This window comes from Ambystoma mexicanum, chromosome 2q (assembly GCF_040938575.1).
Source record: "Ambystoma mexicanum isolate Mex_15411 chromosome 2q, UKY_AmexF1_1, whole genome shotgun sequence".
Lineage (NCBI taxonomy): Eukaryota > Metazoa > Chordata > Amphibia > Caudata > Ambystomatidae > Ambystoma > Ambystoma mexicanum.
This window is the reverse complement of record NC_090924.1, coordinates 533,932,669-533,952,248: the sequence shown is the minus strand read 5'-3', so window position 1 is coordinate 533,952,248 and position 19,580 is coordinate 533,932,669. Positions and strand designations below refer to the sequence as shown.

At 42.9% G+C, this 19,580-nt stretch overlaps 1 protein-coding gene across 1 annotated transcript in view; it reads left to right on the top strand.

Annotated features, from left to right (window-relative positions):
- Positions 1-19,580, top strand: part of DNAH3 (dynein axonemal heavy chain 3) — a 1,861,430-nt gene that overhangs the window by 942,958 nt on the left and 898,892 nt on the right. Inside the window, exons 38-39 of the mRNA XM_069647670.1 lie at positions 4,149-4,254; positions 12,511-12,640. Coding sequence (XP_069503771.1) covers positions 4,149-4,254; positions 12,511-12,640 — 236 coding nt within the window. The remainder of the gene's footprint in view (positions 1-4,148; positions 4,255-12,510; positions 12,641-19,580) is intronic.

The following is a 19,580-nucleotide window of genomic DNA, read 5'->3' as shown; positions in this document are numbered from 1 at the left end:
GTGTTAAAAGTCAAAAAGGAATTCACCATTATGGGATGAGCAGTATAAAGTTTTGTTGTTTTAATGTAGATCTGCTCAGAGCACTATATAATCCCAGCGAGTACAGTCACTGTTTGCTCTACGCAGGCCGACAGCCCTTACCTAGAAATAGGACAGACTGAGGACTATGGTCCTTAAGGAAGTGAAGATCCAATTTGAAATACCGTCACTGTTATTTGGATCCATAACCAGGCCACATTTTGTAGGAGTACAGCCTCTTAATTTATCCCACAGCACCCCCCCCCCAGGCAATACTCCTCACCCATAACCCCCACTATGACAAAATAAAAAAAAATCAGCAGTCCCCAGAATTGGTTTTGAGTCATCTTTATCCCTAAGTCATTACATATGGTGTGAAAAGTGGCATTACATGCCTTGAGGCACCAGCGACTAACCAAGCATTCAAGAGTCCTGACCTAGCATAGGCAAAGTGGTTTAAACCTCCATCCTGTGTATATCTCTATCTGGGAGAGAAGGCAGATTCTATAGGCGGAAGAAAGGCTCAGAAACTAATTGACACCCACATCACCCATGTGCTCTTGCCCTCACATTAGCTTCGCATCAAACTGGCCTCTTTCTCTGCCTCTGAGGAGGATGACTTCACTACAGCACTTACGAAGTCCCAGAGGTTGACATATCAAACCCTGATAACCAGGTGTAAGGCAAACTGAAGCAGCTGTAACATTCTGTAAAAGCACTACTGACATGAACGCTGTTTATTTTATTGCAAAATGTATTCATAGAGCATGGTTAAGAAGAGCGAAATCTGTGTTGTATGTTTTGTTTGTTTATTTATTTATAATGCACACCAGACCCAAGGGTATTAGTGCGCAGAAGAAGGAACAGAGGATTGTTCAGCTTATGTTACATTGCTGTGCATTGCAGTACAAAAAGTTGATAAACAGTACTAGCATACAAATTAACAAATAGCAGAGAACATCAGGCAACAGTTATATACAATATATACAATTATATGCAGTAGTGGGCAGTGGTAAGGCAGTCTGGTAGAGGGTCAAGGGTCAAATGTCATGCTCCTTGATCCATTGGATAAGGTTGTATCTGAAGCGTGGGTAGGGCATGTCTTCTCTTAAGGAGGGTGGGAGTGAGTTCCAGTTCTGGGCAGCTTTGACCGGGAAGCTACTACCACCTGTCTTCATGCGTATGAATCTAGGCACTTGAAGTAGGTTGGTACTGGCTGTTATGGAAGGGCGGTTAGTAGATTGTCTCCGGAATTTGGAAGTAAGGTACTGGGGGGGCGGCCATATGTAGGCATTTATGAGTTAGGGAGGCTGATTTGAAGAGAATTCCATCTTTGGTGGAGAGCCAGCTGTTGGCTCTTCTGAAGTCCGATATGTGGACTTTCTTGGGAATGTTGAGGGCTGCTCTTAAAGCATTATTTTGTAAGATCTGGATCTTGTTGGTGGTGTATTTGTTGCAGCCTATGTATAGGGCGTTGCAATAATCCAGTTTGGATAATACCAAGGCTCTTGCTAGGGTAATGCAGTTGTTGGGGGTAAAGAATGGTTTTGCTGCTCTAATTAGCTTGCACGTGCAGGCGATGGCCGAGGCCATGGAGTTGACTTGAATCTGAGAGTGGAGTCTAGGTAGAAACCAAGAGTTTTCACTTCCTTGGCTACTGGGATGTTATTGTTGTCTATGGTGAAGTTAGAGTAGAGATGGCCTAATTTATTGAGGTTCGTTTGTAGGAATGAAAACTATAGATGTAACTAGGGATCTGATTTTAAATACCGCCAATCATGAATGGTTCTTAAATTGTAATAACATGTTTTGTTTTGTATGGCTGTTAATGAATTTTAAGTCTTCTAATCATTTTAATTGTAATACTGCTTTTATGGATAACAATTCCGTATAAAGCTTGTTTGAACACAAAACCTGATAACATGGAGATTGCCCCAGATAGGCAACTCTGGAGTCACATACTCAGTGGGAAGGCCGGCACCTGAAGTGGGTCAGACCATCCCTTCCTGCTAATTGGGCATTCAACCTATTGCACATACCTCCAAAGCAGATCCTTTAGGCCAGTGAGATAGTTAAAGGCGCAAGACTTCTGGAAGTCCTCATTCATCTATATAAACAAGCCCAAATGGAACATCCACACAAGAGTGTTATAAGATCCAAGCCTAAAAGAGACCCTGAGATATCCTTGGTGGGACTCCTAAAATAACTGTTAGCAGGCCAACTAAAGTTGATTGGCCATGGTGGTCCAACCCACCAAGGCACCAAAGCCTTCCCCAGCCATCTTACAAAAGTATGGTGAAGGAGAATACCAGGCTTCTTCACCAATTTCCAACAAGTCATTGTAACTACGAAGTGGGAAAAGGTGCAATGGGGAAGGTTCATTATCCCTCTTGAATTATGACAATCTAAACCAAGGAAAGGCTAGTCTACTACCCGGAATACCATCAAGTGAAGCTATGGGTTGTAGACTCCCTGGTAACTCTCCCACAGGATTCGAAGCAAAGTCTTTAAATGGATAGAGGGGATGACCCCTAGAGCTGGTGAATGTGGCTCTAGTATTGGAGCAGTTGTGTAACTCTCTACCCCATACCAAAGAAGGGGTTTGTGCTACCTTTGCTGGCTTATAGTAGAACAGGTTATCCAGGAGGCCAATGTTCTTCATAAGGCTTGTCAACTTTGCCCTAACCATGCAGAAGACCCATAAAGAAAAGAACCACCCACAAGTATCTGCAAAGGGATGGTACAAAGTTCTGAACAACCCCAGACCTTTGCAAACCTGTGACAAGGTCAACAGGGGAGGGTTTATGCAACCCCTTTATGCAACCCCTACTCGCAACCTGGAGGAAATGAAGAAGATGAGTGAAGTTGTTGATTTCCACCAAAGGGCATGGGCAATCCCATACCCTAGTGTTAAACCTGTGGAAAGATGGGGCATATTGCCAGAACACGCCCAGAGGTGCAAGCATAGGAGCCTATGTGTATGAGCTAAATCTACCCTAGACACAATCCTGATGACAGTTAGTGCTGGTGGAGGGAACTAGAAGGGATCGAGGTGACCTCAGGGGAAACACCTAGAAATGGTAACCCTCTGATAAGGAATATTACCTCTTTCATTTCTACCTCAGGGAAAACAATCCATAAGTAAAATGTTATTATTCTGGGCTCTGCCCTAAAACCTAAATATATAACTAATTGGGTATTCTAAAAAGAGTAATTTTGTGTTGCCTATATGAAATATTTAAATATAATTGTAATCATATTGTTGATTATGGAAACATTCTGTTGAAGGGGGTATTGCTGTTGCATCTTGGCAAGACTGTTAAGCTCTTGCATTGGACTGTCACTATAAAGTGCTTACAATTGAAAAGGCTCACACTACCAGTACATGGGGCAAATCCTGTTTAAAGTGTATCACAATCATCGCTAATGTTTAATTTTTATGGAATAATTCCCTGTTCCCTGCTGTACTGTCCATGAATGAATCATGATAGTAGCTTGATTGCATCTCCAAAGAGGAACAGAAAACATTGAGACCCTATGTCCTCCACAGGGAAAAGGTAAACCTTCTGGTAGTTGGTCCCTACACTGGCTTTGGAAGAGTCTATACATGGTGTACATCTCGGCGGGATGGGTGTAACAGCCATTGTTCTAAAAGCTTCAAATATAAACGCCAGGGTACAAAATCGAGGTTTTATTTTATATATCAAATACATTAATCACTGTAGGGGAAGGGGCATTTTATTGTCTTGCATCATATTCTTCAACTATCCTGATTTTGTGTAGCATGGATCTTCTAGAGTGACGCATATCAGGATAGATTAATGTATGTTTGTAATAAACTTCCCAGTCACATCACATGACCCCCCACTAGAATTCCAACATGAACAACATTTGTAGCGACTGAACTATTTGACCCATTTTGAGTACCCTTCTTCAGCCAGGGATAATCAAAATGGTTGTGATGTGGTTTCTCTCATAACATACATAAATGATAGATTTAATGCTACACCTGTGCTTCTATCCTATTCTCCAAGCCATGCTACCCACTTACTCCACTGATTGGGGTGCATCATGCATCTTGTTTACTTTGAGAAGTCTGTCTTTAGGTTTAATGATAATTTCTCTTCCAGGTGTGGTATGATTTACATGGAACCTCACCAGCTTGGATGGAAGCCTTTAAAGGATTCATATATGGACACACTACCTGCACAACTCTTGCCCGAACACAGAGAAATGGTAAACTCTCTAGCATATATGTATTACCTTCCATTGTAATAATTATGAAGTGCCCTTGTTGAAACTATTCACAAAGTGTAACCAAGTCTTGTTTTACTTTCTTAGTACATGGTCTACCTGCAGAAGCTATTTATGATATTTAAAAAGCTTGTTCAGGTTAATGCCTTAGAAACATAATATACTTTGGATATTGGTAATTATGTAGAAGAATGCTATTGAAAATGTGAAAATTAAATTAAGATGTACTATACCGCAGAGGGAGGATTTCTCAGAAGTGTCTAACTACCTCCAATTCTGCCTCAAACAAACTCGTTCCCTGGGCCTGTGACTAGCAGAAGCCTGAGCACAAGTCACACTCTTAGGCACACCCGAGCTAGTGAGGGCCTTATGTTCTCCCACAAGCTTGTGACTTGACAGGCTTCCGTCCCCGATTTGGTGACTCTCAATGTTGGGGTCCAGTAACTTCACCAGATCTCTCTGAGTAATGGAGCACTCCTCTGTTCGATCACCCACCCGAATTTCAATACAACACCGTGGGTAGGTTCTGACCATTCCCACCTGCCTCCACAGGTACTATTTGGTGCACCTGCCGTAGGTCGGGTCGGCTTCAATGCCAGTGGGCTCCGGTCCGCACTTCTTTTGACAACTTTTACTATGGCATTTCCACCATTGTGCCCCGTCCCTGTCCAGGCCGGCAATTGGTGGTTCTTCACCAGATGTAACATTCCACTCTTATCCACCGCACTGGTCCTCCTTTCATGTTACAGTATACGGGACGCTCCTGGACTTTGGTCGTCCTCAACAAAGCAAAAGATGTCAAAATCAAAGCTCGGTGGTAGAAGGAGAACTTTATATTTCCCTTGAATTTTCACTGAGCCTGCACCTCTAGGCGGCTACTGTTGAATAACGCCTTCCACCGCTGCTGCTGACTCTTGAAGAAGCTTTCATAGCCATCAATCGCATCTCTGCTCCCTTGGGGCTTTTTGTAGAAATAACTTTTTTTTGTGCAAGTCAATCTCTCCCTCCGTTAAGGCTGGGAGCTTTCTCTTTGTGTCTGCATTTGAGACACGGTCCGTGTCCTCTCACTTGCACACTTGAAGTCCTTTAGGGCCCGGTCCATCCCATCCCCCTCCTGTTCTGCCCCCCTTCAAGTCTGAGGTTTACGGTTCCTCTGGCGTACCTACGACAGTCTTGTTGAGAGACTCTGTGGGAATATCTCTCTTTCCCCTTTCCCCATACATCATTATGCACACAATCAACTCAAATCGGGTTGTTCAGAACTCCCCTTGAGGTTCCACATCCAGATTTAGTCACTAGCGTGGACTCATGGCACCCTCCCCTAAGATCAGGTTCATGTCCAACCTCTCAGACGCAGAGGGGAGCCGGACCTCAGCCCAGGCAGTCATAGCAAGAGAATTTTCCAAACTGCCCATCTCACCCTCAGGTGTCGTTCCGACCTTGTCCCCTTGCTTAGACATACGGAACACGGCAGCCAGTTATTCCAAACCTGACTGCAGACCAGCAAGCGGACCTGCAGACAGTTTTTCCAACTCCCTTACCTCCACGTTTTTCTTCTCACATGCTCAAAGCGGAATCTGTTTCTTTGTGAGCGTCGGTTCACTCAGCAAACGCAACTTTCCCCAACTATGCAGAATCTATCCCATGTCCTTGACGTCGGGACTAGTTCAGTTTCAAATACGCTCTCAAGGCAAATTTCCCCGCTCTTCAATTACCGACCTTCACCCATTCACCTGGCCCGCCGCAGACCACCGCTGACCACACTCAATGCACACACTGCACGCACTCCAGGCGGGAGTGATGTTTATGAAGGGGTGGAACTGGAAACACTGGAGAAGGACTCCCAAGTCAGTACAGCACAGCACAGCAGAAACAGCGCCTTGCCTCCACCGCTGACCACACTCGATGCACACTCCGCTAACTAACTTGTTTTTTTAATATACAAAAAAAGGACTCTACAAAGGGGAATCTCCTTGCAGGGTCTCCCCTGGTGAATTAATGATGGTCACTAGGGCTGTTGGCAGGCCGTAAATCAGGCACATGCAAAAGCTGAGTCTTTGAGCCCGGGTTGCCATATTTTTAGTTTAAAAGAATATAGTGCTTTAAAGAAAAGTGTTCCTCCTTCATAGAACAACACTTTTCTATTTTTTCAAGCACCTGAAAATCAGGCGCTCGGTCTCTGTACATAAACATCCCTTGTATGGCTTCCTGTTTATCACAGGTTTCATTGAGGCTAATTTGTTTGGTCTTTAAGTGTATGCACATACTTTCTGGAAGACAAGTTGGGATGTTATAAAGCAATGCAAAATGCTGTTCAGAGAATCAACTACTGACGTTTGAAAATCTTGCTGCAGGTTCAGAGATAATCATAGACTCTCTGTTTATTTATTTGTTTATTTATTACATTTGTTACACGCCCAGACCCTTGGGCATCATGGCGTAGTTACAGAAATATTCATTTACATAGTTGCACATAGACAAAATTACAAGATAGACATTAAGGCATAGGCAATTGTTATGCATAGAACGAAGCAATACAGGAATCCTATTTATTTACACAGTTAATCTAAGACCTCCAGTAGGTATGTGTTATTGTAGCCCTCGAGAGACTAGTGATGGCTATGGCGGCTGGCTTGTTTGCTAGAATTGGTTGAATAGCTAGGTTTTTACCAATTTTTTGAATCTCAGGAAGGATTCCTCATTTGTAATATTTAGTGGGAGGGAGTTCCAGTGTTTAGGAGCCAGGACTTGGAAGCTGCTCCCTCCTGCTCTAGAACTTTTGTACAGAGGGACCACGAGGAGCGAGTTGTTGTTGGATCTGAGTGTCCTGCTAGTACTGCTAGTGTCCTGTGGCTGGACCAAGTTTGTGGAACACTCTATCCCTCAAATTTTGAAAGATCAACTAGCTAGTTCCATTTTGAAAAGCATCTAAGACATTTTTATTTGTTAGTCATCTCCGCTCTTGCATTGGCTCTCATTGGTGTGTCTGTTCGGACTTGTAAGTAACTTGCACCTAGATGCAGTTTGGTGTTTTTTGTTGCGCGGTATGAATCAATGAAAAATCAATGAAAAATGAGCTCAGTCACAATATGACAGCACTGTTTTTCTTATATTTCCGAATACATTGTGTGTCAACTGTAACTATATCTATAAATTGTCACTTATGTGTCTTAGGCATGCTCATCTATCATGCTCATATCCACAAAGTATATGAATAATTTTTATTCCATGGAAAATAGCACATATGGATGTATGGAGGTATTTTCCTTCACATCTCATTTGATGGTGGTGTGCAAGGAACACTGGATAGAGAAATTTTCTCACCAAATAGGAACCTCCTACACTTACTAGCATTAAGGAATTCCATTAACTGCTTGTGAGGCACACTCTGGACAACCCCTGTCACACACAAGCACCCAAAATTCAAGTTGTTACCAACAGATGCGAGTCAAATGTTTTTGTTGATACTTGCTTTCTCTATTTTTAGTTAGCTTAGCCCTATAAGAGATGCTAGAGCATAAGCATAAAAAGAAACACAAATTATTTATTGACGATAATAGCCAGTGTAAACATTGTACATAATTCATCCTGTAGAGGTTGTCAAAACCAGTTTTAGTAAAAAAAAAAGGTTTGTACACATATGTCTTAATAAATCAATTATCCATCAAAATATAACATGCACTACTTATTTAAGATCGATAATTCCTCAACTAATGCCTGTATATGGTTCCTTAAGTGAAATACTGCCTGAGAGAGGATCATAGAATTCCCCTAAACTATGAATTACCATAACTGATCAGATTGTACTCAGCCTATGTTGGATACAAATTGGTTATAATAACCTGCCTTGTAAAAATTGATAAGGCACGTATGTTGTGATAATACATTTCGAGTTGTTTCTATATCAGTGAGACAGATACAAGACTCCCCCAAGACCCTGTAATGGACAAAGATGGGATCAAATTAAGTCGCATCTGACATTTTTCGCAATTGGGAGTTATTGAAAGTTATGTGCTTAATGGGAAATAGAAAAACCCCTGTTTAACATAGTAGGATTGTTTAGTTGCCAGATATTCCATATTGTTAGCACGATCCCAGCGTAAGGCCTATTTGTTTATCTGCTTTTTTGCAATGCCATAATTAGTATCGATCGCCAAGATCCAATCAATATCCTTGTAAAAATTGAAACATGAATCAGTGAATTCTTTTTATGTACTTGTCACAGGATTATCCTGTTCAATCAAATTGGAGAAAAGACCCAAGATCGGTTTTCATTCTTATAATCTGCCAAAATGTTTAAGTGTAGATTACTATGCTTGATCTTCAGCAAAGCAGGCAGAGATGTTTAATTCAGTACGAATAGCCTCTACCGGCACCGATCTAGGTAGGCCAAGGACTGATCGCCAGAGTTTCTCCTCAAGTAACCTGAGCCAGCTTAGTTAGCTCTCCCAATAACCTTCAAATCTGTATAAGGATCCAGTTACAATGCAAGCCTTACCCAACAAGCTTTGCCACACAAGAATGAGACATGTTTTCTAATGATAAATGAATTAGTTCCCCGCAAATGATAGTCCTTTTATTAAGAGGATATGTTTTGAAAATTCTTTATCACATACCACAACTGAGAACCATTTCTACTAAATATATAGATCTTGTAGTATTGCCTGATATCTACAGTGAAGCTAATTGAACATTTCATTCCTCTGTCATTGTTGAACGTATTCTGTCCTTTGCACAGCAGTTTTTTAAATTGGGTTTTGAAATGGCTCTCGGCCAACCAACATTTATTTCTGTTGAGCCACCTTTCATTTTTTAAAGTAACTCATAAGTCAACTAAAAATCCCTACTAATCAAGGTGGAAGAAAGATACACAATCTAGAAAATATTCATGCTCACAGATAACCACATAGTAGTAGTGATAATTGGTCATGGTTACTCTTGGTGTTGCAACTTAACAAGAATTGATACATTGAAAATACCACTCTGCCCACTCACATCCTCCCGCCCCAGTCACCACCCTCTCTTGGAAAGGTTGCCACAGTTCACAACCCTGTGATTCATTATCTAAATATTATTGTACAGATTCAAGACCATACATTTATAATGTGATTTCAGCATTCAACCAAAAAGTAGAAATATTCTGTTGTGCACAATTTGTATCCAGAGCAGGTTATTATGGTGCTAAAATATAGTCAACCTTTGTGATGAGAAGTTATATCAGATCCAAATTTTGGAATACAACATACAGTTCATGAAGAAATCTGAACAGCAGTGTTATACAGATGAAGTATTGGAAACAGGCTAGAACAAAATGCAGGTGCTAGTTAGGGAAATATTATAACAGAGTCTCTCTAGCAAAAAGAAAACGACAAGAATGACTGTTTTTCTAAACATACTAGAAAAAAGTACGTAAGTCAAGATGATTATCAATAAAAATCAGGGAATTATAACAATAGATATAACATAAAAGCATTCTTCCAAGAACGTCCAACTTTCTCCAAACAATATGAAAGTTTACATCACTTTAGCAAAGGCTGGGAAACAAAAGAAAGACTTGAAATCATTGTACATACATAAAAAGGGGAACAAGTTCCCTGTTTCAGCTGTAGTAACAGTCCTATGTAATCAAAGTGAAATGAATTATATTTGGCAGGCATAGTAGCAGCAGCGTGTGGAGGGGGAGGCTAAGTCCTTGTTGGCTGGGTTGCTTATGCCAGGTGCAGGCCAGCAAGTCAACAGCAGTGTGGGGGGAACCCCTCTAGTTCATGTGGCTGGGCTGTGTATTCCAGGAGCAGCCCCGCATAGATTGCAGCAGGGCTGGCCCCAGGGACTTCTTCAAACTTGTCTGGGTCTGCCAGCAGCAGCCCGGGGGAGTACTTGTGGCTGCCGACATAGGCAACGGACCCTTCTTCCATTCACGTGGCGCTGCCCTCTCCCACAGGGAGCGTCACGTTTTACAAAGGCAGCCCGGGAGGGGCGGTGGTGACGGGAGGTGCTGCACACTCAGGGAGTGCCATTGAGCTGGCCTGTGGCAGTGAGAGGAGCGTTAGGAAGCAGCAGTGAGTTTGGGCACTCCCCTCCCTGTCAGAGGAGCACCTCACATTAAGCAGGGGCTGCAGCACTGAATTTATTCACGGGCCTGACGTCATTTCACCAAAATGCCAGGGTAGCGGTAGTGACATCACATGACTTTTGACGCCATCACAGGAAGTAATGTCATTTGACCCCCCCCACCTCGAAGTGGCATCACGAGAAGTGATGGAAGACGACCTTTCACCCCTTGAAGAAACAGCAAGGGATATTACATATTGTTCATAAGTACACTACGAGAAATATGATTGCGATATCACTATAATATTATATACATTTCATAGAAGAATGGATCACCATATGTATCATTCATATCAGTGTGTATAAGACCATATTAATAAATAACTGTGAATGCAAGTAGACGTGCAAGGCCAAATGATAATGATATGTTATTATGTAGCATTTATGCTCAAGCGCTTATATATACAATATCACCCATCTGAAGTGTGCCTGGAGAGAAACCTTTATGAGTCTGTCAATTATTGGATATAATTCCAGAAAGATAAATGATGTGCTATTCCTATTCTTTCTTATTTAGCGTCACTGCTCAAAGTGATAAACTTGTGGAACCCCGTTTTTTTTGAGAGGCTTGAACAAGAATGTCAGCCACTCCAAAAATAAAGAGCCAAATGACACTGGCCACAGACCAGGAGGTTACATTAAAAAAAAAAAAAATTGTTTACATTTGTTTTCTTCTAGGGGTAGCAAGGGAGACCTCAGGGGTCGCAATTGCGACCCCCAAATGACGTACCGGGGCTGAGCAGAGCATAAGCTCGACCCTTCATCGGAAGTTTAACAACTCTCTGCTCGTGTCGTGATCAACATTTTTGTTTTTCCTTTGTAAAGGATCCCCAGAGCGGCATCACATGCCTGGGTCTTCTATTTTTTTTCTCTTTCCTTCTTATTTTTCCATTTAGTTTCCACCGCAAGGTTCTGAAAAAGCTATTGGTTGCTGTCTTCGCCACCTGCAAATATAACATATGGAAAGATTCTGCAACCAGAAATTCAAATGTTTCCTCAAGCCCGGATTGCAACCCTGGGACTACTGGTTGCAGAGAGTCTTGCCCCATTCAACTGCTGGGAGTACATTCATTAGATCTCCTGGAAAGAACGGTATAATCCAGCTTTTTTATAGAAAGCCTACAGTTTGACGGGCACTTTTGGTTGAATCGACCAATTACATGTTTGTATATAAGGGCAGAGGGTGGGGTATGGAGGAAGGTATAGTGGGAACCCAACCCATTAAAAACACTGGTCGAATTTGGATTGACCAAACTGCAGACTTTCAAAAGAAAGTCTTTCAAAACACGTGGAACCGAAAAGAACATAGTTGGGGAAACAGTCCGGCGGTAGCCGTACCAGTAAAACCGGCAGGCTGCCGCCAGACCGTTAGGGATTTACCGGCTCCGGACTTGCCGAACTTACCAGGGCATTACAGCCCTGGTGGTCCGGTAATTCCGTAACCGGCATTCCATGCGGTAATGGTGCCAGTGTTTCCACATCCGTCTGCGGCCGGTGGCGTTATGCCCGCCAGGTCAGACCTGGAGGGTGTAACACCACACAGCAACAAAAGTCGTAGTTAGCCGGGCCAGAAAACGGTGCCGGTATGGTTTTACCAGCAAAGTTAAATCCAGACCGGCTAACTTGTAATGAGGCACAATGTGTTTCTCCCACTATCCAATTCTTTCTCCACATATTGTAGGACTGAAATGTGTTCTTATAAGCTTACCAGTCCTAGAATTTGCAGAGATTGCTATTTATTACGATAATACACTGTTGTTGGCCCCAACAATGATTTTTCAGGGGATGTCATGACGAGGAACCCAACTGCTGCTGTCAGGATCCTTTGTAAGTGTGGTTCACCCTACTGTGTGTTCCATGAGCGGTGTTCGAATTTACACAATGGTTGTGTATGACCAGTTGGACAGTATTGTAATGTTGACTTCATTTTTCGTGAGGTGCTGAAATGTAAACAACATTCATAATTAGAACCTCTTTCGCTCACAGAACATTAACTATACTGTGCCTCTTTGAAACATGATATCTTTGGTTTGCAGTATTGCTATATTGAAATATGAACCACACTTTAGAATCATCTGCCCTTTGAGTGAACGTTTTTAATCACTATTGTACATGTATTTCATTCAGATTGAGGACATGTTTAACTGGCTGGTGCCGCCGTGCTTAAATTTTATACGTCTGGACTGCAAATTCTTGGTACAGACATCTCCAATTCACCTGGCCTTCAGCATGATGAGGCTGTACTCCTGTCTTCTTGGTGAGTGGTACTTTAAATTAACACGTTATATTAGTGAAAACCAAAATGCACGTTTTGATCTTGTAGTAAACGCTGCTCCTGATCTGTATTATTTGGCATCAAACTAAACTGGTTATGTGAGCACAGGTGAAATAACGCATTAAAATATGGTACTGTTTCTTACTAGAGTGGTAATGGATCTGAACGATGCACTTGCGCATTCTGGTTTTTAAAATGGATGCACTGCTACTGTTAATTTGCTGTCGGCTATTTACAATTTAGTGAAACGTGTGTATCCCACTTTTTCCAGATTGTCATATTGAACAAAAACATTGATTCTATGAAACAAGCCTTTAAAAAAAAATAAGCAACTGGCACGCCACATCCAGTGTACGTCAAAATGCATTATTGTTATTGACAAAAAGTCTGTATGTATCATTGTAGAGACTTGCAAATTACCCTCCCATACATGATGATGTTTCCTGGATCCTGCTCCAATGAACTCAGTGCATCTTCACCTGCTGAAGTCCTGGTAGCAAATGCTCTGATTGGACTCCTTGAACTGCGCAACGCGTATCGACAGCAGATGTGATTGGGCGTAGAAATCACCATTCCAGAGTAATGGATATGCCGCACTCATCTTCATACATCTTTGCCTGACTACACTGCATTTATCCATCTGCACCAATCTTCACATCTCCATACCACCTGTGTCTAACTATTGACATCCATAGCCAAATAAGGCCTAAACCCACACTTCCGACCCAATTTACACTTTAGTGTCCTCTTCGCTGTACTTATTCGCCAATTTGTGTATTACCTACTGGGCAGCAGGTGGAAAGAGTCAAAAAGCTTGGTATTTGAGGCAAAGAGTAAGAATTGGTATCCAATTTTCATGCAGGAAAAGTTTAGTTTTATGACTTCAAATGGCGGCTTTTTTTTAATTATATTTTGTACTGGGATATATCATAGAACAGCACAAACATAAAAGTCAAGTAAATGAAATTCACAGTGCTGAAATGCTATGTTTTGTAGCTGTACATATTTGTGAAACTTCCTGTAGCAGTAGAAAGGGGCTCTCAGTGGCACCCCGCTAGGACAATGACCCCTTGAAAAATCCTGACTCGGTTGTGTCCTTCTGTCAGCCATCTGTACGTCGGTACACCCCAGCTCCAACCACACTCAGTTCTTGCTTACACTTAAGCTGAATTATTTCTACCGATGTTTCCACTTTCTCTTACTGCAAAATCTGCTGCCCCCACCACCCATCTATATACCATATCCCAATTTATCATCTGCATGTTTGCTGTAAAGAATTGGACAAAAACAATTTGGCGGAAGTGTAATTTGCCAAAAGTGAGTAATACAATGTCATCCCATATAAAGTCTCTGCCCAATGGTCTGGAAGGCTACATGCAGATGATAGATTTTGTGAAACCTGTGACAAACCCTCAAAATGTATAAACATACTTTATCCAGCAAGATCATGTGGCCCACCCCTTTACATCCAACATCCTTCCTTTGTAGGGTGCCCTTCTGGCTATGTTTTAGATATGCCCCTTTTGGCCACCAGATAAGTGCAATGAAAGTATTGGTACTGCTTGGTACTGTTGATTGAGATGTTACCACTACAAGGCCTCATTTTTGGTTCTCATCAACCGTGATTCCAAAAACGGCTATGATTTTGGTCCGCAGCTCTTGCCTTGCTGATCTGTCTATCAGGGATCTGTGTGCCACCTCATCCTGATGTTCTCCCACCTTCTCCTTGCTGTCACAAACCTCCTCCTGACGCACTTCACCAACATTCTATTGATGTTTCCCTTACTTTTTCCACCCCCCTGCCGCTCCCTCATCTCCAATCTCTTCTCCAAACTCCTCTTGCCAAACCTCATAATGCTCTGCAGTTCACTCCAACTGCGTGTCACAGCCTCCTTCTCCAAGCTACCGCACTAACTGACTATGCGTGTGGTCTTTTATAGAGCTTTCACCTTGCTTGCTCTCTCTCTCTCTCTCGTGAATGGAGACTCAGGTGTGTTACTTAAGTCCATTGGTGGAGGGATAGGTGTTAGGGAGAATTCTCTGTTTAGGCTGAATTTCCTAACCTAGTGAGTCCCCCAGCAGCTTTGCTGGATTTCTGGAGTTTGTTTTTTTCTCCTGCCAAGAGTGAGACTCTTTTTTATCCCATTCTTGGACATGATTTATGGTGTTCCTTTGAATGTTAATGTGTTTCATGGGCTATGGGGTCTTTTACTCCATAGGGTCGCATATGTTTTTGTATGTGTGTTACACCGCACCCTCCGTGCAGTAACACCAGGGTGTCATAGTGACCTCCCACCATAGACTCCATACCCTGGGACTGACTACTGTCTCCCAGGGCATGTAAAGTCACCATTGGCTTTACTATTCCCAAATTACTAACAGAACCAGTACAAACCATCATATTGTGAATGTACTGGTAGGAGCAATTCGATTGCCCCTGGGTCTGTTATTCGAGGGGGCACTGTCGAGTTTTGGCTGGTGGCAGTGGATACTACTTTTTATATTCAACCGCGAATATATCTCTATGGGATTTTCCCATTGTTCGAGGCTAATACTTTTTAACATAGCCTCTAACATACCGCCGGTTTATTTATTTAATATTAATTCACCGGTTGGTATTTTCTGCCAGAACTCGGTTTTAAAATGGTGTTTTTGTTCGTCTCTGTAACTCCAAACCAAAGGTCGAGCCCTTTGTTCCACTTTTTGGCGGGCTTCTCCACAGAAGCCTCCAAAAGTGGTGCCACTCTGTCTGGATACCGCAGGGAGTGTGGGAGGGGGTTTAGGCACTCTGGACTGAGTTACCTTGGTAACTCAAGTCGCACTCTTGTGTGATTGGCCCAAGTGGTGAGCCGGCCGGCTCACCACTTAGCATGTTTGATTGACAGCTAGGCTGAGTGAATGGGGGTGTTATTGCATAAAAGCAGGGCTTTTGGGACTGGAACTTCAGAAGTCGCCACAGGACCTGAAAATACGACGAGGGAGAAGCTGAGCCGGCCTGCTACGACAACGCCACTGGTGGAGCCCTGCTGAACCGACTCAACACTTCCCAACGACAGAGGAGATCTCCCGGCTGGAGAGTCTTCTTCCCCTGACTGGCGGGCACAACCAGTTTACCTTCCTTTCTCGCATCCCAGGACGTCTTGTGGTCGAATTGCCCGTGCCAAGCATACCGGCAACCGGATAGCCACTTACCACTGGATCGCGAATAAAAGGACAGCTCCTTTTAATTGAGAACTCCGCGGCTGGTTTCTTCCCTGGCAGTGCAACGGACTCCTGCTTCCCCCCCCCCACGAGATCCTCTCTTCCTCCGGATGAAGCACCAACTTGCACCCGCTGCCAGGAACAACTGCCCCGCTGGAGCGCTCTCACCATTTTAAGGTACCGTGTCCGCCAGGCCTCCCTTTCTAAAGATTGCTACAAGGTAACAATAATCCCTTAACCTTCTGGACTGGGCTGGCCGCCTTGACCATCTAACTGGTCCCTTTCTTTTTGGTCCAACGCTTTCTGAACTTATTGCGAGACTTTTGGGCACTTTGAACAATGTGACCTTGGACACATATCGACCGGAGCCTCTTAAAGTGGGTCCGGCCTTGTTAACTTTGACTATGTAGGTTTGATTCTGAAAACTTGGCTAATCCTTGGTAGACAACCAAGGATCCCCCTCCGCCACCGTGCCAGATCCTTTCACCTCCATTCTGAGGGAGAGGTAGGAACGGTGGAGAGGTGTCATGGTATCTGCCCAATGAATTCATGTAAAGTGGGCACAGAAGCTGTGCTGCAGGTGTGCTGCAGGTTTTCAGGAATCATAGCAATTACGTTACAGAGCTTGCAGCATCTCTGTATTAATTTCTGTAATACAGAAATTTAACAAACTATAAGAAAACATAATGATCCTGAACTTTCAGCAACACACGCAACGGAGCAGGACATTTCAGCGCTGCCGCTGCAGTGTGGGCCGGTTTGGCGCTGACTTTTTGCCGCAGGAGCCGATTTGGCACTCACTCTTCGGCAGACCAGCTCTGCGCATGTTTAATTAACATTGTATTGCAATTGTAATTTTAATTAAAACAAATAAAAATATAGTATTAATTTTGTCGCGAAACACAAAGACACTACAGAACATATGGGCTATATGAAGAAAGTGCTACGTGGGATCTGCATGCTCGCAACACTTGCGTTCTTGTGGTTATGTGTGGTTTTGGTAAAACTGTGTGGATTTAGAGTCGTGGGAGCTCAGTCCATGCAAAACCTGTTGCCTTCTTGTGTCCACTAGTCCACACCGTTATGTGGGCGTGGCATAGCTGAGGCCACAGGAGAGTGTGGAGGCACCAGGACATGACGTTGGGGTTAGCGAGGGGCGGACACGGGTTTCCGGCAGTTGCCGACTATGTTGAATAAAAAGCAGTTGAACCGCAGTTGGGCGCCGTGTGTTTCATTATAGAGCCGGCCTTTCCCAGCAACGTCTATGTGTCCAACAATGGCGACGAGGGGTGCAAGACCCACTCGTGCCTTGGAGCAAGGCCTGCCGTTGGGCAGTTCAGCGCGTCGGCGTGCCTCCCGAGCACGAACGGTGCCGGCACAAACTGGGCCCCGCTGCGCAGACACGCTCAACACGCGTACGTCAGGCAAGGCGTACGCTGCTTTGGAGACTCGCGGCTGCCTCGGCACATGAGCAGCACACCAGCGAATGCTGCTGGCAATGCGCCCACGCCCCACGCTTCATTGCCTCTGAGGCGGAGGAGCCGGAACGGGCGAAACGGGCCCGCATTACGGCCGCAGAAAGGAAAACGTGTCACGCACACGCTCCCAGCTGACTGAGGCCCGTGAGGAAAGTAAAGTTCACGGCAGCAAGTTAAAAGAGGCAAGTGAAAAGTTGAATGAATGAAGGGTAATTACCCTAAGGAAAACGTCTGAAGGATATTCAAACACAGAGCATACAAGGACCTTGAAAGTCACAGAAGATCACCAAACACAGGAGACATTCCATAACAGGAGCAAACATGTCTGACACAGCACAAGCCACCGCATCCTCATCAGTGTCAGGCTGGTAATATCCACATCCAACGCAGGAGCTGCTGAGTCCCACGATCCCACTAAGATGTCTAGCTCACAACTAAACTGAACAGCTGAGTACTAGACACCCCTGGGGGGAAGGGGGAAAAGTGGATAAAATAACAAATCAGACACTGGATCTTCTATCTTCATCCGGTCTCTGCATGAATGAAAATTGTTAAGCATTAAATAATATTACAAAACTAAACAACTATTATTTTATGAATATCAACAATCCTACCTGAATACCCTCTGCAAAAAGCCCAGAGGATGATAATTATTTCTATATATTTTTTTTAGTTTTGAAATAACTCCAACTCTTTTACCCTAAAAGCAAACTTTGGTGGTCATGTTTCATAACTGTGCTGCTGAAAACCAATGAACTGAATGTCATTACAAGTGACTAAACTGATGGAGGTTCCTTGTGGAAATAAATGAAGTTGAAGAAAAGAAAATGTGTTTCCAAACAATGTCAATAAAACTGTGAACACAAACTCCAGAATGTCTCAGGAAGATGAGTCTTTTGAATGAAGCACACTTGAAAAAATAGTTGAAAACACAGAAATAATCTTTTGTTTTCCTTAAAATGATACTATTTCCTTAATCAGTTCATTCCATTTCATTTACCTCTCTTTATGGAAATAGTTCAACAACCAAAGGAAATACCATTTAATGTTGAGTGCAGTTTTAAAGTAAAGCTATTCCTCAAAAACGTCTTTGCATGTAATGAGATGCATTTGGAAGATTCCTCATATAATATGGTAAACAAGTCTTATATATTTTCCTCTTTGTTAAAAATACCTTGGCTCAAAAATAAATATCCTTCTTGGTGCTGCTTTTAAAAAACAAGGTTGCCTGTGCAGTCATTAACTTTAATAGCCTTTAAATATCATGTTTTCATGACTTAATCTCTGATGAATGAGTTTGCCATGTAAAAACACTGGCTTCACAACACAACGTCTTTTAATCCTTGCACTTCAGAGGAGAAAATAACAGAAGATAAGGCTAACTTTGGCAGTTCATTTAGATTAATTACATAAAAAGTACTTAGCTTATTTTTTGCTTTAGAAGACCTCTCAGCATTTTCTTCCACAGGGAAAAAATAATTTCTTTAGAGTAGATGTAACTTGAATGAGTTGTTTCTTTTTCTTTTAGTGTTGAAGATATTTTCTTAAGAGTTTTCCAAGGCCCAAAACATAGGAGATAAACAGAAACATGACCAGCTCAGGAAACTAAACTAATGAAAGGCAGTTTAGAATGTTGGGAGTCACACCATTGTCAACCTGCCACCCAATCAGCACTCCTGCCTCTGCCCTCCATCTTGGCTTGGGGTATCTGCTGTACTCTGAATTTGGAAGTTAAGGCCCAACCATTTTAACAGTGAAAGGACTATATTTAGTTTTTAAACCTAACAATGAAATAAACAAAGAACATAAGGATAATAATTCTTTAATTACCACCTATTTACTATGGAACCTGACAATCAGGAAGCGCAAACAACACGCAAGGAGATAACCAACCGAAACAGGAGGCAAGTGGCGCTGCACAAGTCATGCACATGCCAGGCCCATTTGAAATAATTGACACTTCAAACCTGGGACCCCGCTGGACCACGTGGCTGCGAGATGATGAGAGACTCAAAAACACGTTGTTCATGGCAGTGGGTCCAGCAGTAAGAGACATTGCAGGCGAATTAATGAACGTTGAAACAGTGACATATGGAGAACTCCATGACAAACTCTCCCATTACTTCGCCCCACATACCAACATTGACTATGAACGCCACATATTCCATACCACACGGCAAGAAAAAGGCAAATCCATGGCCAATTTTGTCATGCGACTCTGCATTAAATTGAAGCACTGCGAA